At 54.3% G+C, this 26,436-nt stretch overlaps 1 protein-coding gene across 3 annotated transcripts; it reads right to left on the bottom strand.

The window, feature by feature from the left end:
- Positions 1–1,315: 1,315 nt before the first annotated feature.
- Positions 1,316–26,142, bottom strand: LOC102937619 (chloride channel protein ClC-Kb). 3 transcript variants are annotated; one of them, XM_007053135.3, is made up of 20 exons: positions 26,037–26,142; positions 18,169–18,382; positions 16,945–17,073; positions 14,616–14,744; positions 13,507–13,646; positions 12,727–12,804; positions 12,466–12,544; positions 10,180–10,305; positions 7,941–8,025; positions 7,412–7,513; positions 6,781–6,865; positions 6,059–6,232; positions 4,987–5,056; positions 4,494–4,604; positions 3,928–4,141; positions 3,396–3,529; positions 2,805–2,905; positions 2,047–2,130; positions 1,793–1,879; positions 1,316–1,583 (listed from the first exon to the last, which is right to left on the bottom strand). In XM_007053135.3, exons 2-20 carry the CDS (start codon positions 18,287–18,289, stop codon positions 1,536–1,538), a joined length of 2,097 nt encoding a protein of 698 aa, XP_007053197.2. In that variant the 5' UTR covers positions 18,290–18,382; positions 26,037–26,142; the 3' UTR covers positions 1,316–1,535. The 3 variants fall into 3 exon arrangements, with proteins under 3 accessions (XP_007053197.2, XP_043387711.1, XP_043387712.1); XM_043531776.1 differs by having other exon boundaries at positions 18,169–18,326; positions 26,037–26,135; XM_043531777.1 differs by having other exon boundaries at positions 18,169–18,377; positions 26,037–26,128.
- Between the last annotated feature and the right edge of the window lie 294 nt (positions 26,143–26,436).

Genomic DNA, 26,436 nt, shown 5'->3' with positions numbered 1-26,436 from the left:
AATCTAGATTACATGACAGGCCCTTCCTCCAAACCCACCCCCCACAATTGCTGTGCACAGCTGGCTTTGATTCTCTGATCTCAAACGTTTGGATGGCTCTGTGGGCAGGCCCTACGGCTGCCCCCACCCTCCCTCGGGCACATACCATCGTTCACCCATTTTGGGAGGGGGAGAGGGGGGAAGGGGGAATGGTACGAATGAGAAAAATCTCAGCTAGCCCACTGGGGACGGGGGGAATGGGGGACAGGTGAATGTTATAGTCTAATTGAAAAGACTTTGTATGTTGGCACCGCTACACCTGGCACCTCTGGCAGGGTCCCACCCCACCCCTGCATCCTGCAGGATTTCCTCCCATGCAGGGTGCTTCTTTAAAGGGAGGGACTGTAAAGAAGGCGGCTGGTATGTGCAACGACTGTCACTTCTGGGAGCCGCTGCCTCCTCTTTGGGCTGGCCCTAAGACCACCTCCCTGCTCAGCCAGCCGGCCGCTGACCAGCCCGGTGCTGGGTGCTTTGCAACCTCGCTGGTTCCTAATGTTGCGTGGAGGCTGTGTGCACCTTAGCAACGCTTCCTGCGTCAGCGGGGGCAAGGGGAGGGGGTCCCCCGGGGGGGGGGCGGGATGCAACGGCCGTGACACCTTTTCCCCTCCATGGTCCGTGTCCCCAGAGAAATACAAAGGATCAATAGCTCTGCACCGGCCGGCCCTCATCTCTGATTTACAGCGCGCCGTGAGTGGGAACAATGGATTTCAAAGGAGCCCCCCCCCCCGGCCCCTGCTGTGTAGGCCACAACAGCCTGGCTGCCCTGGGGATGGTCTAGGCTGAGCTTCCGCTGGGGATAGGCAAGGGGTGGTCTGGCTCCTCAGGGCTTGTGCGAGCTTGTTTCTGACTCAAACTGCACCCTGGCAGTTAGGGAGTGATTAAAGGCAGCACATCACATTACAGGAGAATCCAGCGCAGGCAGGTCTGTGATGAACCCAGACGTACACGACAGGAACTGGGGCCTTTCACTGCCCGAAGCGCAGGCCCCTGCCCCTTGAGCTCAAGGAGCATCTCTTCTCGGGCTTGCTAAGTAGCAGACTCTTGTCCCACTGGGCCCAGCCCTGAGAGGGCAGCAAGCACTAAATTCAGGATGGTGCATGCACATTTCACATTGCACTATACACTGCAGCCTTGGCTTGCCCTCTGCACTGACAGTCTGTGGCCCAAGTTGTTTGTCCCTGTGTAGCTGTGTGTTATTGTGTCTCCAGGGTGGGTGAGGGCTGCCAGCGGCTGGCAGGCTCCCCCAGGCAGAGAGGTCCAGGTTTTGCCTCTGCTCTCACAACCGTGGCTCCTTGCGGCGGGAGCAGGAAGGGAGGGGGAGTTTTCAAATCCATTTCCATTTACAAAAAATAATTGGGGACACCCACGTAAGAGGCGGGGGCTCCTGCCAGCCCTGCCCCCCTGCTGCTGAGATCTCAGTGCCCCAGCGAGATCCCCTGTCCCACGCTCCGCTGCACAGAAGGGGGAAGGGGCTGCTCTCCCAGGCTCCGAATTGCTCACTTCAGCGTCTTCGGATTTGCCAGGTCTTCAATCGCCTTCTTCATCTGGAAGAGAAAGCGGCAGGTGGGCAAGGCCATGCCCCCGCCTGGCTCCATGCTCCCCCCCGGCCCCGGGGAATCGATAGCCATTGAGTCACCTCCTCAATGCCCATTCCTTTCCCAATCCAGGATGGGTCCTTGAGCCCCTGGCCAAGCAGCTCTCCGGTCAGCCCTTCTCCCCCAGCCCCCGATTCCTCGCTGGCCCCAGCCCTTACCTCGCGCCGAGAGATGGCCCCGACGAGCCGCCCCAAGGAGGTGACGAAGACACGCTGCATGCTCAGCAGTTCAAACAGGGTGTGAGCCTGGAAGGGAATGAGAAGCGAGTGTGACGTGGGAGGGCAGCGCCGTCCAGATCTCGGCAGAGCCCTCCCCTCCCGTCAGTTCCCTCTTCACATGGAGATGGCAGGGCCTACACAAGCCTGGAGCTGCCCAGAGCCCTTCCTCCCAGGCCCTCTTCCCGCCCAGTTACCTGGTGCAGAGATGTCCGAGGTGACAGCTGGAGGGTTATTGGCTCGATGGTGCAGTCGTCCCACAGCGTCCCGTTGGAGCGAGGCTGTCGGGGAAGACAACGGGGGGGTGGGCATTGACTGACCTGAGGAGGCCATCGCAGTGGTACCGCTTTCGAAGAGCACTCTCGGGGGCGTTTCCCGCCCACGCGCTGCCTCCCATGGGGACAGGACTCGGTGAAGTGCCTTTGCGGTCCGATACCTTACGGATTGCAAGGTGCTGCCCCTTTAAGCGGGTGGAGCCTCAGCAGGGTGTCAGCGGTGATATTGGCGTAGGGTTGAACGCCCCCACAAGCCTCTTGCCTGGGCCTCGGTGTCAGCACATCGCAGCCTGAGGCACTGAACCCCCCACTGCAGACTGGTCTCTCCAAAGGGGTACGGCTCCGGGAGGGCCCCGGGTGTGACATGGAACCACCCAGCGGTCTCGGAAAGAAACCGGGACTGACCCATGGTGGCCACCTGCCCTGCCCTTGCTAGACTGGAGCAAGCGCCCTAATGGACTGCACTGAACAATCCGTCTCGGGCTGCCGGGACCGAAGAGCCTCTCCCATCACTAGGGTGGGGCTGACCGGACAGAGGGGACGACCTGCAGCCTCTAGCCCAGGGATCTCACCAGTTCCCTCCCAGGTCTCGTTCCCCTAAACCTCCACTCGCTCTGTGCTAAGAGCTGCTGGCTGGAGGGGCCATGTGGGCCGCAGGGGGATGAGTTCTCTGAACCTACCTTCTCCCCTGGCTCCTGGGGGGACAGCTTGGCTTCATCATGGGCCTGGAGGTACCTGATCAGCTCAGCTCTTTGCACCATGCCCACCAGCATCAAAGACTCTGTGGGAGAAGGAGACAGGAGATGGGAGGAGGAGCTGGATGGGTGGCTCAGATCCCTGGCACTGGCTGACCACTTCATGGTCATGGGCCCAGGCTGATGGCACATCCCTGCCCACCATGAGGGCTGTGTCCAGGGAGGCAGCTCCATGCCGTGGGCTCCGTTAAGCCATGGATGCTCCTCCACCAAGGTAAGGCTGCTCATGTCACTGGCTTGCTCCCACCCGTCCAGCCCGGGGCCCTCAGTAGCAAGGAGAAATGCCAGCCATGTCAATCAAAGGGAACCGCTCCAGGTGCTCCATCCCTGCCAGACTAGGAAGCAGGCTTGTTTCTCGCTGTCCAGGGCAGCAGGGCCCAGCTCCAGGGGAAAGGGAGAGGGGCGGGGGAGGGAAGGAGAGACAGAGATGGCCATGGGGCTGGGGGACAGAGAGGACAAGCGGAAGGGCCAGCAGGACCCGTGGCCCCGACTCTGGGCACTGTGCGGCGTGGTAACCTGTGCTCTCCACAATGGGGTACTCCAGGTCGTCGGTAGAGGTCACAACACTGAGGATCTCCTCAAAGCTGGCGCCCTTGGCCAGGACTGCAAAGTGGGTGTTCATGAACTGGTCAGTGGTCACCCTGAAGGAGCTGGGGATAGAAGGGCCAAAGGTCAGCCAGGAAAAAGGGGAGAGAGCTCTCCTCTGACCCAGCACCGAGGCCTCTGGACAACCATCACCACCGGGGGGCTGGTGTAAGCCAGAGCCAGGAACCTCAGACTGATGCAGGGATGGCGTGGGAGTTGAGGACCCTGTGGTTGATCTGTTATTAACCCACGGTATGCCAGGGCTACTCTCCTGCCTCAGCTCTGTCTCTGTGCCAGGCGCTGCATTCGCTACCCAGCCGGGGTGGTGTGGGCCTCCCTCCCCTCCGGCTCTAGCTGCCTGCCTAACCTGCCCCTCTTGCACCGCTGCCAACCCAGCGCCAGGCCAGCAGAGACGCCCCTCCCAGGGGCAGCCGGTGGCAGCAGCGTCTCCCCAGGGGCTCACCCGATGTGTCGGCTCCTGATCCGGGGCAGATAGGGCAACTTCTTCACGATGATGGTGCCGTCGTAGAAGGAGGGCTGGAACTTCTGGGCTATCGCGTTGGCAACCAGCACAGCCAGGATGACGGGCAGGATATGGGCAATCTGCCCAGTCACTTCAAAGGCCAGCAGGGCAGTGGATAGGGTGTGGGTGACCGAGCCCGAAAACGCTGCCGCCCCTGCCAGAAGGACAATACAAAGGGCACTGATCTCAGCGGGGGGATCTGCCAGGGAGCTCGTGTCCAGCTCCCAGATCCTCCTGCATCATTCTCTCAGGCTGTCATACCTTGCCAGCCATGGCGGAGCTGTGTCCAGCCCCCCTGAGCTGGAGCTGGGCTCCTAGCACACCAGGCCTTTGGGAAGGGAAAGGAATGGGGGAAGGCAGAAAGATCCTGGAGACCACCCCAGAAATATGGGGTAATACACTAAATTCTGGAGCCACCCTGCAAAGGCACCTACCACTGCAGTCTCACTGGTCATTCAAAGCCTCTCGCCAGGCTCCTGAGTTGAGGTCCCATGCTAGAGACTTACCTGCCAGTGCGTAGCCTCCTGGAGTGATGGTGTTAACTACACCGTCCGACTGGATACCATGGGGGAAGAGAAAGGCGACCGCTTCCCCCACCAAACGCCCGATTGCAGCGCCTGGGAAAACATTCACCACTGGAATCCAGCCGCTCGGATCTAAAGGTCAGGGACTCACGTTCCCACCTCCCAGTGGGCCTCTCTGGGACAGAAGCGCAAAGGCCCAGGATTTGTTGAGTGTACGTGCCACCGGAGAAGGAACCAAAGTTCCCAGGAGCCAGGGGTGGATCTTGCTGATCTAAGCACTTGCTGCTTTCCCCTCTCTCCACGACCCTTCTGCAGGGCAAGGGCTCTGAGTGTCGAGAGATCCCAGCAGCCTCCTCTTAACTCTGAGTGATAAAGGGCTGGTCCAGTTGGCAGCCCTTATTCCCTGTTATGGTAACAAGGACAATCAAATGGTCCAATCAGAAATGGGTGCAAGGGCAGGGTGAAGCGGTCTCACCGTATACAAAGAGCGGCATGAAGTATCCAGCTGGCATAGGCATGGTGGTGGCCAAGATCAGCATCCAGAACTTGAATGAACGAGAGAGCGGGAGCGAGTGAGACATCCACCCACGTGCACCCACTCCAGCCATCCCTAGCCCGCGATGGTGGGGGTGGGGTGTCTAGCCACCAAACCAGTTTGCAGAGTCCTCCATCCAGAGGCAGGCCCTGCTCTGCACAGACACCCTGCACATTACCACGTCAGGGTGCACAGCCATACCCTCATCGCCCAGAGGTGACAGCTCTGCCAGGGGACCCAAAAGGAAGCCTTCCCCTGGACTGACTAGGAGGAGCTGTGCTGAGCTGGTCTCAGCTGACCTGGCCAAACATTACATGGGAGATCTGGTTCTTCTGGCCCTCAGGTCCTTGCCAGATGACACAGAGAGGGAGCACAGGAGTTGCTGGCTACACTTCCCCTTCATAGAATATCAGGGTTGGAAGGGACCTCAGGAGGTCATCTAGTCCAACCCCCTGCTCAAAGCAGGACCAACCCCATCTAAATCATCCCAGCCAGGGCTTTGTCAAGCCTGACCTTAAAACCCTCTAAAGAAGGAGATTCCACCACCTCCCTAGGTAGGAGGGATCCATTATTGCATTGGCTGTGAATCAAACCCAGGTCAACTGCTTAGAAGGCAGCTACACTCACCACTCTACCACCAACACAACTGGTATAAATGGCAAGATTCACACAAGAGTAACAGGGACATTTCCTCAACAGGAACCAGAGACTTCTCCTCCTAGACCCTTCACGAGGGCAGTCCCCCTCCGTCCAGTGCACATGGCACAACCTTGGAGCCCTCTGGTTACGCAACAGGAGCTGCCACCTTGTATCCCCTATCAGACTCCACTGGGTCCTTGACTTTCCTCTCCCATCTCTGCTCCACGAGGCTGCATGTTCTTGGCTCTCCCTAAAGGATCTAGAGGTCGATCCGGCAAGGGGCTGAGCACTCCCGGCTCCACAGAGCACTGAGGTTCCTGTAGAATCAGACCCATGGTACCCATTCTCACGGAGACCTCGACAGGACCAATACCTTCATCACCAGGAACAGCGCCAGGCTGCCATAGATGGTGATTCTGGGCTCCCACCACTCAATCCACAGGTTTTCAGGGTCGACTTGAGGAGGCCTGGCCAGCGATGCGTTCTGGGACAGAAGGCCCCACGTCTGGTTGTCGAAGAGGGAGGTGAGGTGCTCCTTCATGCTGAGCTGGGAAAGGAGACAGGTCGAAGCACTTCCCCGCACAGGAGGAGGAGACGCTGTGAATCACTATCGTGCTCAGACATAGTCTGATTTTCTTATCACCCACACTGGTGTAAAGCAGGAGTAGCTCCATAGATAGATGTCAGGAGAGTGAGGGCGTACAACTGGCCCCAGCCTGCTATACCTACTAGCTGTATTAAGCCTGGAAGACCAGACTGATGGAAAATACAGGCTTCAGGGGACTGCTGCCCTGCCAGAGGGATCTTGGGTGGGAGGCAGAGAGGACCTAGGGTGTGGGCTGAGGAGTCTGGAGACAGGAGCCATAGATGCAGCCAACCTGGGGAGAAGGTTGGAGTTGGACTTTAGTGAGAAGATGACAATTTACTTTGTTAGTAAAGCCAGACCCCAGGAAGGGGGGAGTTGGTCTCTCCACAGTGTCGCCTGTCTTTCAGAGCTGGTTGGGAAAGGCTCTTGCTCTCCACCCTGGAGTGAGTGCTTAGATCCCCACTGGTCAGAGAACAGGCGAGGGGATCCCGAGATAGGCCAGTACTTACCCTGGATGCCATGAAGTGCCCCAGGCTGGGAGGGAATGTGATGGAGGCGAGCAGGAGGGCCACCAGGGAGGAATAAATGGGCTTGCTGAAAAAGACAGATCAGTGACATGTAACATCACACGGCGACCCTGGAATGGGGCTCTCTGAACTACAGGGGAAAAGGAGGGTCAGGGAGATGGCAGGTCACACAGGCTGGGTAGCCAAGCTGCAATGGGCCCATGAATTCTCCGCTGGGGTGAAAAGCCAGCAAAGGTTCTGGAGCAGGAGGGAGGTTTCCTTTCCCTCCTGCAGCAGAGGAGGAGGAGACAAACCACCCCCTTGTGGGCAGCGCAGGAGCCGAGCAGGCAGAGAACGCTCCAGCATGGAGCCTTCACTGCCAGCAGTTGGTTAGGAGGGAACAAATAGTCAGGCACCTGCCAGTGCGTCTTGGGGACTGAGCTAAGGGACCAGGATGGATGTGGTGGGAGATGATATCCAGGGCAGCACGGAGGGTGCTGGAGGGACAAGGAGGGAGACAGGGCCTGGGCAGAGAAGATCTTCGGCCACACACATGGCTTGCACGCTTCCCGTCCTGCTGCACTTTGGGAACAGCCCCCACTGCCGAGAACACCCCTCCCTCCAGAACGCCTACTTTGTAGCCAGCAGCTTGGCAGTGATCATGTTCCTCCGGACGTATCCCAGGAGCCAGCGCTGACAGAAGAGATACGCACAGCTTAGAACCCCACAGATCCCCCTGCCGAGAGAAGAGAACGAAAAGCAGGAATTACCCCCCACTTCTCCCCCGAGAGCAGCCGGCGTCCTCCAAGACAGTCAGAGATCTGCACATGGGTGGATTCAAGGGTGATTTCATTACCAGGCATATTCATGGAGTAGCATAAAGAAAACATGAATGTAGCTATTCCTAGGTTTGGCTAGTGACTATCTACGGCACCTCCCAGCTCTTCATAGATTTCATCCTCACGCACCCGGTGCGGTAGGGCACTGCTTGTGTGTCCGTTGTATAGATGGCAGAGTGTTGCCTCAGTAACTTGCCCACAGCAGCTGCAGGTTTGCGAGGCCCCAGGGCAGCAAGCTATCCACTGGGCTGTCGCCCCTTCCTTTGAAAGTGACACCTCTGCACCGAACAAAAGAAAACCAGACCAGACTGGGCCTGCTCTTACCCGAGCACCATGAAGAAGAACGTCTCTGGGAGATCAAAGGGGAAATCAATCTTAAAATTGGTCTTGAATAGAGCAGTGATGGTTTCTGAGAGAAAGAGTCAAAAGTCACAACCATGGACACCCCAGGCCAATTCGACACGCGCCCTCCAGTTCTATTAGCATTAGCCACAGGAGCGGCAGAAGCACCCTAAAAGTGGAGGCGCCATAGGCGTCCGAACCGTGGCCCCGTCCCTGCCTTGCCCCTTCCCCCTGAACCCCTGCGCTCACACTGCCTCTTCCCCTGAGGGCCGAGGCCCGAGGCCCTGCTCCTGTGCCGTCCCTTCCCTCCAAGACCCCGCCACCCTCTTGCTCCTCTCTGCCCTCGTTGTTCACTCTTACCTCTGGGAAAAAGGGGGGGCCGTGGCCACTGGCCCCCGTTCTGGTGCCCTGATTAGCCAATAGGGAGCCGAGTGTATATCACAGACTCCCATGGTGGCGGCAGCAGCTGGACTGTGCCAGCAGACTGGCCCGAGTGACGCTGGGACGAGGGCAAACCAGAACCCAGCCGCCATGATGACATAATATATGCATCCCCAACTGCGCAACAAAGAACGTTACCTCCTGACCCCCAGCCCAGAAGAGCCCACCCCACCAGTGGAAGATGATTCCCAGCCATGTGTCGGGGGGATGCCACCAGCCCTCCTTCTTCCACAGGCCCCACGGACGGGTTCTCAGAGCACGGCTCTGAGGCTAGGGCACCAGCCCAAGCCAGCCAGCCGTGTTGGGGGTTAGCTTGGCTGGCTGCTTTGGATTTCCAGGTGGAGCTGGCATCTCACAGCCTCCTAAGACATGCTAGCAGCATCCGGCACTCTCCCCCGCCGGGTCTCTAAACTGATCCTTTCGGTGTGACTCAGACTCTGTCCTGTTCTTTGACAGTTTAAAGGCCAGGGAAGAAATGAGGTGACTTGCCTGCCCACACACAGCTCTTCCCAGGCACCTCAGCCGTGACCTGCAGCCCCCCCATCTCAGCCCCCTGTTCCAGTCCACAGACACGGCTCTGCAGATGCCGCTCAACCGTGACCTGTGGTGGCAGCAACCGCGGCCAATCGGGCCAATGGCCAGTGCTTTTATACTGCGAACAAACAGCCGTTAGAGTCTGGCCTGGCAGAGTCATTTCAGATCCAATGCTGCAAATTGACACAGGTTACGAGCCTCATTCAGGCTGCCTGGGATGCTTTTGGCTAACACTACAGGTGGCTTTATCAATTTTTTTCAAGCAGGGCCATGTCTGAAATTGCACCGCTGGGGTCCAGACCATGCTATAACAGACCATGGTTCTGTCAGCAGCATCCAGGACATAAACGATGCATCATGCACTGTTAACAAGCTGATTTTAGCAGGATACAGGACCAATACTCAGCCCAGAGCCTGCCAGGCTGCTTTCAAAGATCAGTGTCTTTTGCTGGGTTGTTCTGACCTCAGTCAGGGGAAAGATGAATTCTTTTCTCATCCAGGATTTTGTTTAAAAAAAGAAATGTCATTCTGCCTGAATGGAGCACCTTTCATCCTGATGAATAGCAAGCACTCTGCAAACTACAGACTGCTTTACAAAGGAATCTTTCAACCACCATTAAAATGCAGCCACTTCTGGGGTGGGCACAGCACGTGACAAAAGCATACCCACAACACTTTTGGGTAGGGAGTGGAGAATACCGTATGCAAGGTGCAGGAGGTATATAGTAAAATAGAATGTAACTAGCTGAGTTCCTTCCCCTTGTTCCTTCTGATTTAAAGAGGACTCTCATCCCTTAGGTATTGCGGAGCTGGAACTAATAGGACCCACCCAATCTGACTGCCAGTGTGAGTCAGCAGAATAACTCTGCACTGTAGCTGTAGCTCCTGACACAATCTCCCAGCCAAGGTCTCACTTCCAAGTTCTGACCCAGCCTGATGCTGCTTATCTCATAGGCTCCCAACACAAGGCGGTAGGGCCGGTAGCCTGGAGGAGGGATATTTCAGTAGGGTGACCAGATGTCCCGATTTTAGAGGGACAGTCCCAATTTTTGGGTCTTTTTCTTATATAGGCTCCTATTACCCCCCACCCCGTCCCGATTTTTCACTTTTGCTGTCTGGTCACCCTATATTTCAGGGATGGGGCAGCCCAGCTGTGCACATGGATACCCATGTGTGGTTTGAACTTCTCTTCACTCGTGGGCCATCCCATCAGTCCTGGTGGCTCAGCCAGCGCTGCTCCCTGTACCTTGTTCACTGTTGAAGACGGCGAGCAGGCGGAACATGAAGGCTCCGCAGGTGGCAGAGAAGAAGCCCCTCCAATAGTCCCTGACCGCAAAGTGGGATGACATCACCTCAATGCTGAACAGGACCCCTGGGGAAATAGAGGTCTCAGGTTACTAGGATGGCAAATGAGAGGCAACAACTCACGTTAAGCATCTGAGCAGGCCCTGGGTGAGCTGGATGCAGACAGCAGCCAGAGCAGACCCAGACTGAGCCAGGTGCTTGTGCCTTATCTCCTGGCAAACTCTCAAGTGCTTATTAAACTTTATGCCCTGGGGAAAACATACAGCCTCAAGGGCCCAGATCCTCACACCAGGAGTCTGGGCCATTCACAAAGAGGCCACTTAGACTCCTCCACCTCCAGCACCGCTGGTGATGGTGTTACGTGATGGAGAAGAAATGCTAATCTTTGAAGTGCAGAGGAGTCCCCCAACCTGCTGCTGTGAGGCCACTGCCAATTTGGTGTCTCAGTGCCGATGCAGCATGTTACAGAGCAAGGCATTGTGCGCTCTCACCCTTGGAGACTTTATATTCGTTCTTTCTTTGTCAGTTACTTTCTTTAATCTGAAATAAAAGTCCCTTAGGCTGAGCAATACATAGCTGCTGTCAGCGTAGGGGGAAAACACAGCACTGGAGACATAGCAATGCAAGAAGGGACTGATTTAAAGAGTCGTTCCATTGACATCAAAGGCCTTTGGAGCAGGCCCTCGGATAGCTCCGAATCTATTCTGCATCTAGTGACAGAAATTCCAGCAGGGACATTGTTTCCACCTGCTGCTGCTGGAGATCTCAGTTCTCAGCTCTTCTCCTCAAAGGACCCACATTAGGGTTTATACTGTTGAATTTTAAAAGGGGTTTTACAGAACCTAATACACATAGAAACATTTCCCTGGCTTTCCAGGTAGGGTCATCATGGTTTTGCCACCTGGTTTTCCTTCTTAAGAGACATCTCACCTTCCCGGGGGCTCTCTTCTGGGTAGTCCCATTCGCAGTTCAGAGCAGACATGAACTGCCATTTTGGCCAAGGTGCCATTTTGTTCTGAGTTACTGACTCTCCACAGTAACAGGATCAATTGCTATTCATTTAGCAACAGCAGAAAGGGTGTGAAGACAACAGGAGGTGAATTCCTACCTCCCTGCTGGCTCCAAAAGCACCAGCCTTATAGGAAAGGTAAGAGGGAAACTGGCAAGGTGGGATAGGGTGCAAGGAGCACCAATGGGAACAGAGCAAGGCAGAGCAGAGCCAGTTGGGGCCAGGGCTGCTGTATTGTTTGGCAGCAGGGTTTGAAGCCAAGATTTTCGGCACCAAAGAACAGATCTTGACCATGTGAGATACTCTATTGGCTGGCACCAATAGAAGGCTGTTATCCTCTGTGTCAGGGGTTCCCAACGGGGGTACACAAGGTATTTTGGGGGGTATGCAAGAGCTTTAAAACTCTGTGGGAATTTGTTATATAAAACACGGTAATTAACGTATTTCAAGATGTACCAATGAGAACACAGATACCCAGAGACACTGATGTATAGAGCCCTCCCCTCCAATCACCATACCGCGCAGGTTCAGTTGCCCAGCAACAGCCCAGTCTAACTGAGCTCAGAACTGGGGGGGGGGGGGGGGTGTTCGGTTGTATATGTTGCACTATAACTATATCTGTACGTAACAGTGACATATGGACAGGTGGCTAAAGACAGCTGGTGGTAAGATGACCACACAAAGTATCAGTGATGAGAAGGGCAGGGGTAAGCAGGCAGCCGGTGGTAGCTCTGGCAGGGGGCACGGAGGCAGCCGGTGGTAGCTCTGGCAGGGGACACCGGGGCAGCCGGTGGTAGCTCTGGCAGGGGACACCGGGGCAGCCGGTGGTTGCTCCAGCAGGCGGTACGGGGGCAGTTGGTGGTAGCTCTGGCAGGCAGTATGGGGGCAGCCGGTGGTAGCTCCAGCAGGGGACACCAGGGCAGCCGGTGGTTGCTCCGGCAGGCAGTACGGGGGCAGCCGGTGGTTGCTCCGGCAGGCAGTACGGGGGCAGCCGGTGGTTGCTCCGGCAGGCAGTACGGGGGCAGCTGGTGGTTGCTCCGGCAGGCAGTACGGGGGCAGCCGGTGGTTGCTCCGGCAGGGGGTACAGCGCAATAAGAAAAGTTTGGGAACCTCTGCTGTGTGACCCAGCTGGTGAGGGGAGGCATCACACACTCCACCAGCATGTGACACTGTCCCCACCCCTGCCACCCCCCCGGGTCATGCCAGTTGCACTCTTACCGCTAATGGGAGCCCCGAAGACGGTTGCGACTCCCACAGCAGCGGCTGCCACCAGCATCTCCGTCTGCTTGCTTTTGTTCTGGAACGGAGACACATGCAGAGCAGGGTGGTTTGCCTCAGACTTTAGGACTCGCAGGGAGTCCCACTATGCTGCCAGCGGGGATCAGTCGATAAGGGCAACCCTGGGGAGAGGCGTGTATTACCCCTCCCTGAGTCCCCTCTCGTCTCACCAGCAGGCGGTGGCCCCATTCTCCACCTTACCTCATACTCCCCAACGACAGACATTCGGATCTTTCCTAAATACGCTGCGATCATGCTGGAGAGGTGCACAAAGGGGCCCTGGAGGAGAGGAGGAGTTGGGTGCTCAGTGGTTTGCATGAAGAGCAGAGACTCTCTAAAGGGCAGTGGCTTCCTTCGAGAGTCACTTGGGAAAATGAGCTGTTAAACAGCAAGCTGGTCTCAACCTCAAGTGCCACCGCCCCACTCCGACATGGGCTAATTCCCATCCACCCGCCATTGCTGCTCATCCACTGGATGGTTTCCATCTCCGTTTGTTTGCTGCTCAGAGAGGAGGGGCTCTCGAGCATGTTATAGACACACCCCTTCTCAGACCCAGAAAGGCCCTCGGGTTCTTTGCACATATGTCTGGAGATTCCCCTCTCTTGCTGGACTTGGAATCTGTTGACACGACCTGACTGAGACACACCCTCAGATATCAGACAGCTAAAGATCGGCTCCGGTGCCCTGAATCAGGGTCAGATTCCCAGCTGGTGTACATCAGCATCGCCCCACTGACGTCAATGGATTTGCACCAACTGTGGATCTAACCCTCCTTGGGACACCCCAGCAACTTTTGACTTCATCTCCCTCCCAAGAGTTGGAAGGGAGTCTCCTTTCTGTACTTTTTATATTATCCCCGATGGCCTACACCGGCCTGGTCCCTCAAGAGGAACCACTCGAGGGCAGCATGGCAGAGTCACCAGCAACCAAAACGTCTCCTCAACCTTATTCAGCTGTGAGACCGAGCGGGGAACACTTAACGACTTTGCCGAGGAATATGGTGCTCCCACATGCGAGGGTGCAGGTCAGCCCCACCACTTTGGCTCCAAAGTTTTTAATGGCCAGGTACTCCTCCAGCATGACTCCGGTGAGAATGGTCTTGAGCTCCGGGATGCCAGAGCCTGGAAAAACACAAAAACGTAGGACACACCAGAATGCCAGCAAACAACTCGGAGAGCCAAGAGTTAACGGAGGTGAAGGCATTTGGTAGGAATGTCTGGATCTCCAGTTCTGGGATTCCAGTGGTTTTCCAACCAGGAACCCAGCATCAACAAGACCAAGGGGGTGTATTCTGAGTTGGGTACTTGCAATTCAAACCAAATGACACTACATCATCCAAAAGCAGAGAGATGCTCTGCTTCTATCCAAGGTGTTTTCCATATTTGTTGGGTTCCAGGGATTAAAAAAAAAAAAGCCATCTGTTGCTTGCTATAGGGCAAAGACCTTTGTGCACACCTGACACTGAGAGCCAGTGAAAGGTTCCCTGGGGTCAGCCCTGGAGACTGAAGTCCTCTGTTTATCCACCAAGCCAATACAATATGGGAAGCAGCAGCACAAACTTCCCACGCGCAGCCCGGCCAATGCACTTCAACGCATCAGACCTGGGGCGTGAGAGGGGAGTTCACTTTCAAGGCTCTTCCAGTCCTTGACCTGTCTACTGTGATGGCCAACAAGGGACTCACTTAGTGCTAACCGTCGTAGGATTTTTGTGATGTGCACATCTGTCTCCAGCTTTCTCCACTCTGTAGGCCACCCGCTAGGAGATAGACCATCTGATGGACCATCTCCCCAACCCCCCATTGCTTAGTTCTCAAAAGTGGAAGAACCACTGCATTTACTGCCCACTGGGCTGCACTGTCCCCATCAGGCTGCACTGTCCCCATCATGATGTTGGTCAGCATGATCCCATGGTGCAACAGAAGGGTCACCCCTGAAGCACTTGATATCAGGATGGGTAGCCAATAGCCTGGAACTTGACTCCAGAAGAGACACCAGGCTGGTAAGGAGCTATGGGGCAAAGGGATGATTCTTATTAATCAGACAGCTCCTCTGTGACCTGTGAGCCTCGAGTCTGAGCACATCGGACTCACCTCCCGAGTGTGGAGTGATGCTCTGAGAGAAGCCAGTGGAGAAGGCGGACAGGGCAACCGGGTACATCGTCCAGGACAGGTATTTCAGCAGTAAGTGATCCCCGAGCTCCTGGTAAAGCCACTTGTGTGCTAGAAAATGAGTAAAACAGACATGAAGGAAGTGATGTAGCAAAATGGACCAGTGGCCTAACGAGTGCAATATCTTGCCTCCCTTCACAACACAACAGACCAGTTCTGCATCTGTTCTGATAGCCCACATACGACACACCAGAACAGAGCGACGGTCCAACTGTTCCAATGTCCCACCATTCCAGATCATACCAATGGCCTAATCCCAATTCTGGGATCCCACCTCCTGCCACACCATAACAGATCATTGGTCCAGCTATTCCAGTTCACTCCTTCCAACAGTTCTCAGTGGCCAAGGGAAGATGGTAATCCCATTCAAACATCTAATTGTACAATAATATCCCTTGGAGAAAGACGGGGAGATTCTTCCTGACCCCCATCTGACAATCTTCCTATGCCCTGAAGTATGAGGATTGGCAGTACTTGGGTTTTTACCCCACCTAGTGTAACCTTCAGATTCCATTCTAATTTAAGTGTGTCCAGTGCAATAGTGCATCTTACTAAGTTGTTTGCCCCACTAATATCCTATTGCAGTGAGTTCCACAGGTTTATTATACAGCATCTAACTCTTTGATTTTGTGAATGCCCTTCCTGCCTTTCATTCACCACGGCTTCCAACTCTGTGTTCCCTGGAACATTACCCTACATAAAAACATGACACCAAAACAAACTGAGGTGGGTTGTGATAGGACGGTTGGGAGAAGGGAAGAAGGACCGGCAAAGGGTGGGGTAGGAACAGTCTCTATGATGAGTTCGGCCGCAGGGTTTCCTGTGGCCAACATACTCTAAGCTTTTCATGTTAAAAATCAATGTCAGTGGCCCTAGAGGGTCTGTGGAAATACGTCGTATACATGGGGCATCCTTCATCTGAACCCTCTTTCTATTGCCCTTTCTTGGGGCCACATTCCACGCTCCTATCTGAAACCCAAATCCCTCTTTCCTCGGCGCTGGGTAGGGGCCCGCTCTGCCCAGCTGCTGCCTTTCAGAAAACAGACTGGGGCTGCACAGGACAGGCAGCTGAGGTAAGCAAGTCGCCACGCCCCATAGAGTTTGTTCGTGCCATCATTTGCACAGGCAGGGTAGCTGGAATCCACTCCAGACGGGCTCAGAAATTCAGTCTGGAATCTCTCTCCCACTCGTTGTCTCCTCCTTCACGTGGAAGAAAGAAAACAAAGTGGATTTCTGTCTCCACCTGGAATGGCTTCCTTGGGGAGGATAAAAGCCTCTTTCAGATTTCTGTGCAAACCCGGGGTGGATCGTTCTGACCGTACTGTGGGCATGACAGTAATTAACCGAGATACACAAAGGAGCTCCCAGGGTACTGTTTGATCTCATGTGAACTCCACTAGGTGTCAATGTAACCTAAGTTTTCCCTCTGGGCATGGACTCTGGCTTTGTGTATTTTACCCGTCAGTGTGGGCTGCTAGGGTTCAGCCGAAAATCCCCTCAGAATGGAGCGTCAGATGGAACAGGGAAATTCTCAACTGCTTTCCAGCCATAGGTCCCAGCGGTGTGGGTGGGGAGGTGTTGCTGTGCTGTGGAGGGGATGGAGGGGGTAACTTGCCCAGGGTCATGCAGTGAGTCGGTGGCAGGAATAGAACCCGATGCTCCGGATTCCTAGTTCAGTGCCCTACCCACCCAACTCCTTTCCCTAAGCTTATACTGTTTGCTCAGCCAGTGATACCCTGCACTGAATTCTGCTGTCATCCCCATGTGCCAGCATCCCCCACGGAGAACCCAAAACACAGATTTCCATGGCACAGTCGGTGAACCCCACAGAGACCAGCCAGGCCAGGAGCTTCCTCTCAAGTGATGCTGCAGTAGAGTCTTGCAGAACACCCCGTGCGCTCCTAGGACAGGCCATTGCCTTGGGGCTCCTACGTTCTGAGTAGGCAGAGGCTAGGAACAGCGCAGAGGGAATTCTCTCCATGTCCAGAAAACCCCCACTGAGCACCTTTGGCCAGAAGAACTATGGGGCATTCAGGAGACGCATCCAGTGGAACAATGCAAGCCAAGGCCTGGCCAGGAGCACCTGAGTACTAATCCCATCTCTGATACTACCTCCTCCTCTGGCACTGTGGCCCCTCTCCCTGCCTCAGTTTCTCCAGGCGGATAATCATTCTGCTGTACTCGCTGCAGAGGCTGGGGTGCTTTGTAGTATTCAGTCGAGAGAAAGAGATCACAACCAGCCAATAGTTACCATTCGATACCCTGGAGACGGTGAAATCCATGGCGAAACTGATCAGCGCCATTATCAACCCCAGGAAAAAGAGGAAGTACCAGTCATCACCGACACGGAACAGCTGGCGCTTCACACACTCCAGGCAGCCTACAGGGGGCACCAGTGGGACAGGGTGAGTCAGACACACTCTGCTGGGGCTAGGTAAATCGCATGTTACAAGGAGGGTCAGCTAAACCCCACAGGGCATGAGTTTGATCTTTGCAGGGCAAATCCCCTTTCCTTTTGCCAAGGGACTGTAGCTAACCCAGTAAAAACCCTGGCCCCAGATCAGGGCCCAGGCACCAGGAGAATTTTCTCCTGCCTGGGCTCCTAGGGAAGGGTTTTTGGGGTTGCTCTTTTCAGCCCCCTTGTAAACAGAGGTTGCACATCCCTCACCGGAGGAAAGTGAGCGGAGCTGGTCAGTAGTGCAGGGTCTGGCACTGAAGCAGAAACTGATCGTTTGTTCTGCACTCGGAGGAACAGGTTCTCGGAGGATGGGAGAAGCACATAGATACTTTTCAACCAGCTCGGTTATTAACCAGGAAACAAAGTTCCCCTGTGGGGGCAGCTTTGTTAAGGCTGAAATATTCCATGAGTTCATTCCGAGATTCATTTTCAGTCCAGCTACTGCCAGCGAGACCCACCCAGCAGCTGGGTTTTGTCCTTCCGCAGCTCTCTTTGCAGGCAAATGTCAAGGGAAAGGCAGTACAGGCCGAAGGGGCACCTTAGAAATCCCAGCCGGATGTTATTAAATACAGCTGACCGGCAGCCCTGGATCAAACCCAGTGCAGTGATTTGCGGGCAGCCATTTGAAATCTAAGCCCAATTGGAGCAGCCACAGAACAACACAGGCAGACAGAGCAGGGAGACGCACACAAGCCCCTAGACAAGTACGGAGTGTGGAGCAGGGGTTATTCGATCAAGCATAGCAGAGAAAGGACCATCAGCCTGCTGGGGCCTGGCTTTATTAACACAGAAGTTAACAACGACACACCATAGAGTGGGGGCTTTAGGAACTGCAAGGCTCCAGCTGGGAAGGTGCCTGGGGCCCCACCCCAAAGGGGTACAGGTGTCACACTTGAGGGCCTGCTGGCAGAGGAGAATGCTGCTTACGCCCCATCTGGACTAGATGGCCCAGGAGGCCTTCGCCAACTCTGCCACCCGTGCTGGAGTAGGAGCATTTCCACCCATCTCGGCTCTTACCTCGGATTGTCCTGCGTGTTCTGGGCCAGGGCCTCCAGCTTTCTTCTAGCACGAGAATCCTCTCTGCCTCCTGAGCAGCCTGGTGCTCCCTCCGCACCCTCCAGGACCCTGCTGTCGCCATAGGCCAGCGATGCCTCCAGGCCAGGAGTAGCAGGTCCCTGTGCAAACCGGGTAAGAGGCGGTTCCGGGCTGCCTCGCCGTAGGGGGTTCTGGGCTATGGAGAGGCCCATGTTACAAAGGACAGCACGGAGCTAACCAGGAACCATTTCGCTATCAGCGACCATACAGCTTTGGCAAACGACAGGCTCGGCTGCCCTGGTCTGCATGTGTGGTGGGGCGGCCTACCTCCCCCAGCTGCTGCTTCCCCAACAACCCAGCCTTGGGGTACTGCATTGCTGGGTCAGAAACAGCCTCCTTATGGACCCTGGGCTGGAATTTGATGTTACACGGCTGCAAATCCATTCACTTCAATGGATTAATTCTACACTTACACTGGTGACACTGAGCCCTGGGTCGCTCCCCTCCCCGCTCTCCAAGCTTGTCTAGTCCCATCCCGTCCCCGTCCCCCCTCCCATCACCTCTGTTGTGGTGAAAACCTTCTCCTCTGCCCTTCCCAGAATCCAGAACAGACTCCCTGCCAACTCACTGACTCACCCTCTCATTTCATATCACACCTGACGACAGCTTTGGCCCTTGCCCGGATCTCTTGAGACAAAGTCAGTGGGACTTGGACCCTCCTTGGGGTGGCCTAATGCCCAGGGGCGAGCTTCTAAGACAGAATGTCGCTGGAGAGCGAGGGGTTATTTAGCTCTGCTGCACACCGGGAAGCAGTTTATAGAAAAGATCCTGCACCAGGTAAAGCCGCATTGTGCTAATAATAGCTGATGTTTGGCATCTAGCTGGAGTGAGCGGGTGATTAATGTGTTGACGGAGTGGGTGACCTTGAGTTGCTAATGGAGTGAGACCCAACAAACGTGCAGACTCGACTGGAATAAATGCTCCCCCCATGCACCAGGCCCGTGAGGCCTCAGGGCATTCACGTGTTGTTCACAGGAGGCCAAGAAGGTCAAGTGTAGGACAGGAGCTTATCGGACAGCTCAGAGCTAGGTTTTGTCACCTGGACACAACTGCTGCAGGATCCCAGGAAAGGCCCCGTGGCAAAGGGACACAATTCCCTCCAGGCATCCCACCCCTGGCTCAGCTGCACTGACCACCTGGGGATGGAGCCAAACCTCTACCCCTTTGCTGCCCACTGTTCCAGGAAGCGGGTAAGCAGGGGCATCAAAACACTGAGCGTTGCTGATGTGTCAAGAGGGGGGCTCTTCCCTCTGAGCCAGCCGGGTAGCCCAGGTGATGTAGCTTACTCCAGCAGGTTCGGGTAGCCTGCCCAAGGCGGGGGGGTCTATGGGGATGTAGTCGAAGTCTCAACACATAGAATCATAGAAGATTAGGGTTGGAAGAGACCTCAGGAGGTCATCTAGTCCAACCCCCTGTTCAGAGCAGGACCAACACCAACTAAATCATCCCAGCCAGGGCTTTGTCAAATCGGGCCTTAAAAACGTCTTAAGATCTAAGATCAAATGAAACCAAAAGGCATTTAGGGCTGGATCCTGCCCATCCCCTGCCCCCCACTCACGCGGAGCCCCCCTGAAATCAACATGATGTAAGGTAATGCTAAACGTGAGCAGGGCTGGCAGAATCCAGCCCTTAATGAACCTTTATGACAAGGACATAAGTACCTGGATAGAAACCATCCTGTTTCGGGTTGCTTCAGGGAGGGCCTAGCTCTTGTATCAGCCGGATTGGGTTCACCTAATTCAGACCGCTCGTGCCATCCCTGAGGACTCAGCCCCTGTAGTTTCACAGCACAGAATCCGCCCCTGCAAGGACTTGCACCAACAAGGGTGCAGTAACAGGGAAGCCTCGGCGCGGGGGGCAAATGTACAGCGTGTGCCATGCTGTGACCCAGCAGCCAGGCCCTTCGCCACTGCAGGGCCCCAGTCTTGAAAGCAGGGGCAGCGGCTGCAGGAGTGGGCTGGGAGAGCCAGTAGTGAGGAGGAAAGGGGGGTTCGTGGCTCGCAGGGCGGTGGTTGGTTTGGGGCTCTGACGGGCGTGGGAATGGGGATCAGAGGGGGAATGGGAGGGAGTAGAGAGGATTCTAGCTAGAGCTGATAGAAAAAACCTTTCGATGGAACGTGTTCAGTGTCAATTGCCTGGGACCCAATGGGAATTTTTCAGCAAAAGCTTCTGTGTTCATCAAAAACTTTCCCCAAAAAACTGAAATCTGATTTTTTGTTTGTTTGTTTCCTGCAATCAAAAAACTAAAATTTCAGGGTTTTGGGTTGCTGAAAACTGAACATTTTTTTCAGGTTTTACTTTCTACGAGGAAATTTGTTGTGACAGAAAAAAGTGAAACATTTTGCAGTTTTGTCGAAATTTTTCATGGGGAAGAAACATCATTTCCCAACCAGCTGTGATCACAAGCCTTGTGACAGGGGAGCTCACTGGGCCAGGCCACAAGGAGTCTAAGAGACTCCAACGTGGGGAAGTTAATATCTCCCTTTCTCCATGTAAGTTACACCAGCACAGACTCCTCTCTGAGCCTCTCTCCCCAAACTTTTCCACGCTGGTCTGGACCTCTGCACTTTTCATGATTCGCCCATTGCTCATTCGTACCCTAAAGATGAGTCTTTGTTGGGTGGGCAGGGGCAATGAACTAGCAGACAGCACCAAAGACAGATTATACCTGTCCGTGAAAGGAGCGGGGAGCCCTACAGGTGCAGGTGCCTGCTTTCAGCACTGCAGTCTTCTCCACGTCAGTCCTGCGTGGGAGTTGGGGGGGACCAGCTGGTGGCCCTTGGAGATGCAGGAATGGGATTCTGTCCCAGGAACTCAAAACAGCTTCCCTGCATCCTGCCTTGAGCATTTCAGTGCACTCACGTGTAACAGCACTTTCTGATTCAGCAGATGTTCAGAGGCCTAGATTTGGCACTGGTAGGGGCTGTGCTCCTTTCTGGGCAGGACAGGGGCAAAAGTGGCTGTCTGCCAGCTTTGTTGGCCCAGATTCTGGGCCCAGCCATGACCCAGTTTGTTGTAAGTTTTTGCTGCTTTATTACTGGGCACCTATATTAACACCCCCTGAAATTCATGGGGCAATTTGCCCCTCTAAGGGCTGTTGCTTCAGGCTCTCTGCAAACTCAGGCATCACTGCATTGATAATACTCACTTCACCTTTCAAGGGTTTCTTCACAACCAGGACAGCTGGAGACTTACTGTTTTTTGTTTTAATGAAAGCTGAGATCCTCACATAGAAGATGGCACCTTCAAAAGCAGAGCTGGGTTGCTGACTAGGCACAACCCGGCCCGATTCAAGCTGGGGGAGAATTCCCAGGTAGCCAGTTATGCCATTTTTCCAGCTGCTTTGTGCCACCCACTGGAGTGGAGCCCCCAGGCCGGGGCCAGAATCCAGCCCAAAGCCTCTTTGACTTGCATCGATCACTAACGTGCTGAGAAACCTCAGTTTTGCTCCACAGAGAGGAAGGGAGTCAACAGAGAAGAAAGAACCACAGAAAATCTGATTTCCTCCCAGCTTCCTGGAACTCATAACTAACTGGACCTATGGCTACAGCAGGAAAGGAGCCCCCAGCTGCCAGCATCTCCACCCAGCAAGGGTGGCCCAGAGGAAAGGCTGGGGTACAGGGGAAAGGGGCTGAGATTCTCAGCGGGTGTAAACTGGTGCCACTCCATTGAAGTCACTGGGGCTATGTCAGTTGGCACCAGCTACGGAGCTGGCCCCTAGGCTAGTGTCTGACAGACAGGGTCACCACTTGTGGTTTCGCCTGTGGGACTGACACCCTAGACTCGGAGCGAGTCTGCACTGGAGCTGGCAGGGGGTTCCCAGATTGAGGCGACACCCCTGCGCTGATTGAGCCAATGTAAGTGCGGTGGTCCAAGCAGCAGGAGGGGCTAGCCGCCCCGAATACAGGCCTATGGGGTTCAGATGTGCTCAGAGTCAGGGTGGTGAGCCCATCCCATCTCTCCTGCCACTATAGCTACATTTTAGCATGCTAGCTCGATCAGACGTAGCATGGGCCTGTGTCCGGCAGCTGGGCATCTCACCCCAGCTCTGGGGAGACACAAGGGCACCAATTTGGGGGAGGCCAAAAGCCTCCCAGGTGGAGCTCTTAACTACAGCCCAGCATTAGTGGAGAGGAGAGGTGCCCCTGGGGCAGGGAGCCATTATTTTGTTTCCAAACAGAGGCAGGTGATTAAGATAAGAAAGGGCTGGTGATTAAATGAAGGGTATGGTAGTGTAGCCTTTAAAAGAGGAATCCCTCTGTGGAGGGGGGAGAGGGAGAAGGGTTGTTTTAGAGAGAACACAGGTGGGGGCGGGCTCAGAAAAAATACAGCAAAGCACTGAGCCCAGGTTAGGTTCAGAAAAGAGGGAGATTTGGGGGCGCAGGTGGAAAGAAGGGGTCGGACCCAGGGCAGGGCTAGCAGTGTATAGAGAGGTTCCCACTCTACCTGTGATACTTATGTGGCCTCATCACCACAGTATCTGAGGCTGCACCTCACAATTTCTAACCTATTTCTCCTCCCAGCCCCTTGGTGAGGCAGAGCGGTGCTGTTATCCCCATTGTACAGATGGGGCATTGAGGCACACACAGACTAAAGGCCAGATTTTCAAAGGTATTTAGGCACCTAGTGAGATTTTCAAATGCACTTAGAAGGTTTGGTGCTTTGTAAACCCCATTAGAGATCTAGCTGCATCTTTGGGTGCCTAAAAACCTTTGAAATTGTGTCCTTAAAGCACTGGCCTGGGGTCAGACAGGAAGTCCATGGTCGGGGGTAGAACCCAGGTCTCTCAGGGCTAGCTCCCTACCCAGCAGACCAGCCTCTATCTCTGCTGCATGCTGCAAAAAAAAGAGGATTCTGGTAGATGGGAGCAAAACCAAGGCGGCCAGTTCTCTGAGACTCCAGCAAACGGTCCCAGGACAGAGGTCATGGCTGACAGCATGAAAAGCAGCACAGAGGTTAGAAAGGCTGGAGAATGAGAGTCAGGTGAGAGGAGATCACTTAACTTCCCAGGGGTGGCAGGTTCTGCCCCAGGCTGGGTCACAGAGCAATGGCTACTGGGCAATTTTAACTTAACCATTTTGTTCAGTCATTTTTTGTTCTAAGTTTGAGAAAAGGAAGGAACGAGGAAGTGCCATGTAAGTATGTGATGTGTTTGTGCCTCAAATTCTTAGGGATTCAGCAGTATCCAGGCTAATGCCAGAACAAAGAACAGAAACTGCATCCAGAGAGTCCATAAAGTCGACAATTATTGTCACGATTTGTATTATTCACGGGGCATCATGTGTGGTCAGCACTGTTCAGAAAATCCAGTCCCTGAGCCTGTGCATCTAAGCTGTGTAACTCTGGGTAAGATGGCTCAGATATTGAAGTATGAAGCGTATAGTTATTGACCCCACACGTTATCACATGGTCACCGTGATGTTTACAGCGGTGAGTGGAGGCGCTGATGGCAATCCATGTTTTACTTGAGTAAGGGCTAGAAGATTTGACCCTCCCACTTTCTTTCTAAAGGAAGCACTGCCCAAAGCTCCTGTGCCTGTTTATTTTCCTTTCCTGCCTGCAGAGGCCCTGAGATACCTCAGAAGTCTCAGGGTTTTTTCTTAACTTTAAAATGTAGAATTTTCTTGGTGTTTGGTTTTAAATATCCTCCTGTGAGAACCGCAACTCAGTCGCTGGAGTGTTGTGTTTCAGAGCCTTCTGGAAAGTAACTAGCCTTTAAACAGAAGTAAAAGCACTGTTTGCAACTCTGATTTCGTCATGAGTCTCGTGATAATTGTTTTCTCTAAAGCCCCAGCTCCTGGAGTCAAGTGGATATGTGATCATTTCAGCCTTCATTCTTAAAGAAAAATGAAGTTTCTAATCCTCATGGAGGAGACTGCGGAGAAAGCTTCAAAATGTGACCCCCCAGGGCACCCCAAAGGCTCAAAAAAGCAGAAGGCCAATAAAAAGAAACCCAAATCTGTTATTTTTACATCATTTCATGATTTTAAAGCCAATGTCACGATTTTGGGTGAGCCTGATTCATGATTTTTTAAACATTTGGGATTGGCGCTCGTGTGAAAGTGACTTGAAAGTGTCAGTTTCACTCCTGTTTGAGGTTAGTTTCTAGTCTATTATCTGTAGTGAGGTAACACCTCTAGACCCCAGGCAAGTGCAGTATAAACTCACGGGGCCTTGCCCTAGTAGGCAGGGCCGGCTCTAGGCACCAGCAAAACAAGCAGGTGCTTGAGGTGGCACATTTCAGGGGGCGGCATTCCGGCGCCGGCCACGCCGCCCCTAGAAATGTGCTCCCGCCGCCCCAGCTCGCCTCCGCTCCGCCACCGCCTGCTCCCCCGAGTGCACCACCACTGCTTTGCTTCTCCCCCCTCCCTCCCAGGCTTGCCGCACGCCAAACAGCTGTTTCGCGCTCAAGCCTGGGAGGGAGGGAGCCGCAGGAAGCAATGCGGGGGGGGGGGGAATGCGGCATGCCTGGGGGAGGAGGCGGGGCCGGGGATTTGGGGAAGAGGTTGGGAAGGGGTGGAGTTGGGGCAGAGCCGGGGGCGGAGGGGCACGAAAAAAAAGCTGGGGCAGCCAACAAATTTTTTGGCTTGGGGCGGCAAAAATCCTAGAGCCGGCCCTGCTAGTAGGATGTTTCCAACGTTAAATGATCTATTCCCAGCTTGGTGAACTGCAAAGAAAGTGATAGAAAGTAATCTAGATTTTTCTAGAATTGTTTCGATGGTTGTATTCAAGAATTAGTAACAAAGAATATACATTAACATTTTAAACCTAACCAGTGCTACTTAAGTGACTTGACACAAGATGTGAGAACATGTTAGTATTAGAACTGAATGGGTCTAATATTTATTAAATCCTCTTTTTTTAATATAGGAATTAGATAGTGCTCCTATCCGCTAATTTCTACGTTATCTGCAAAAAAAACCCCAACACCTAGAGTTTTCAGGTGCCTCCTCCCGCTTCCTCTCCGCTTTTTAGGGACAGACTCGTACCCAGTCTCAGAGATGTGACAAATGGCCATTAGCTGTGTCACTTGTTACTACCCTGATGAGCACTGACTGCTAACACACCCCTCGCAGTCCTTGCCCTTACTATCACCTTGCACCATTCACTAGGCTCTGAGGTGCCGCAAGTACTCCTTTTCTTTTTTCATTGGCCAGGCTGGATTTTGGCCAGGGCACTGGGTCAGCAGCACCCTGAGCCTTGGGAAAAGTCCCAGAGCATCTTTCGTGAAAGTGAGGAGTCGTAGCCTTGGCCGTGAGGCTTCTGCGGAACAGCAGCACCTTCACCACCCCGTAACCATGCCAGATTTTGCTTCGTTATTGGCTCCAAGGAGGAAAGAGCCTCTCCTAACAAACCACCAGCAAGTTCAATTTCATTTGTTGCCTGTTCTGGGCGCTCACCACTGTGACTGGATTTACCCCGCAGCCCCCCAAGGAAGGGAGCCGTATTATTCTCCCTTTACAGATGGGGAAACGGAGCCTGGACAGACAAAGTGACTCAGCCCAGGTTGCCCAGGGTGTGAGATCTCCTGAGTCCCAAATCCGGAGCCTTCCCCGTGCCCACCCTTCCTCACTTTGGAGCTTTCTTATGTACCGATGTAGCCCAATCCTGCTTTGGCTGGGAACTCAGAGAAGATTGCAGGACTGTGCGATGTGGCTGTATCAGTGTTTAAGAGAGTGCTCTGCAGCGTCACCCTGAGCCTGTCCTAGCCCAGCCCAGCCCTGGCCATGCTGAGCTGTAACAGCCCCCTTTCCAGGGATTTAGTACGCTCAGAGCACTGCAGGACTCACCTGGGTGCTTCTCAGGACAGCTGCCGCCTCCGAAGTTCTGCAGGAAACTGCCTCCCAGCCTCTGCACTTGCACTGGCCAGGTACCACTGCACCAATCGCTGTCCCTCCTCCCCGCCCCACCCAGGCAGTTAGAACACAGGAAAGATTTACAGTCGCTATTCAAAACGTCCTTGACAAGTCAACCAGAACCACCTGGGCCGGAGTCAGCAGGAGCAGCAAGGGAGGGTTCGTTCCACTTGTGAATTTTTTGACGATACGGTTTTCCATTTCTAAACACCGCGTCATCGAAATGGAAATGTTCTTGAGAAAGGCTGATGTCGGCGAATTTCCCATTTCAAACACTTTGGGGCGGGGGTTGTTTCCATTTCGCAAATTTCAAAACTTCAGTTTTTCAGGTGAA

This window comes from Chelonia mydas, chromosome 18, assembly GCF_015237465.2.
Source record: "Chelonia mydas isolate rCheMyd1 chromosome 18, rCheMyd1.pri.v2, whole genome shotgun sequence".
NCBI classification, from domain to species: Eukaryota; Metazoa; Chordata; order Testudines; family Cheloniidae; genus Chelonia; species Chelonia mydas.
Note: the sequence above shows the minus strand (reverse complement) of the source record. Positions and strands in the feature narration are given on the sequence as shown.

What these genes read in the sequence shown, in the direction of transcription:
- LOC102937619 (XM_007053135.3), bottom strand. Translation starts at nt 18,289, where the DNA reads ATGGCGACAGCAGGGTCCTGGAGGGTGCGGAGGGAGCACCAGGCTGCT. An exon ending in CATCACTCCACACTCGGGAG is followed by an intron (nt 13,647 to 14,615) that starts GTGAGTCCGATG and finishes GTGTTTTTCCAG; the next exon opens with GCTCTGGCATCCCGGAGCTC. An exon ending in CCCAGGAGCCAGGGGAGAAG is followed by an intron (nt 2,131 to 2,804) that starts GTAGGTTCAGAG and finishes CTTCCCCGACAG; the next exon opens with CCTCGCTCCAACGGGACGCT.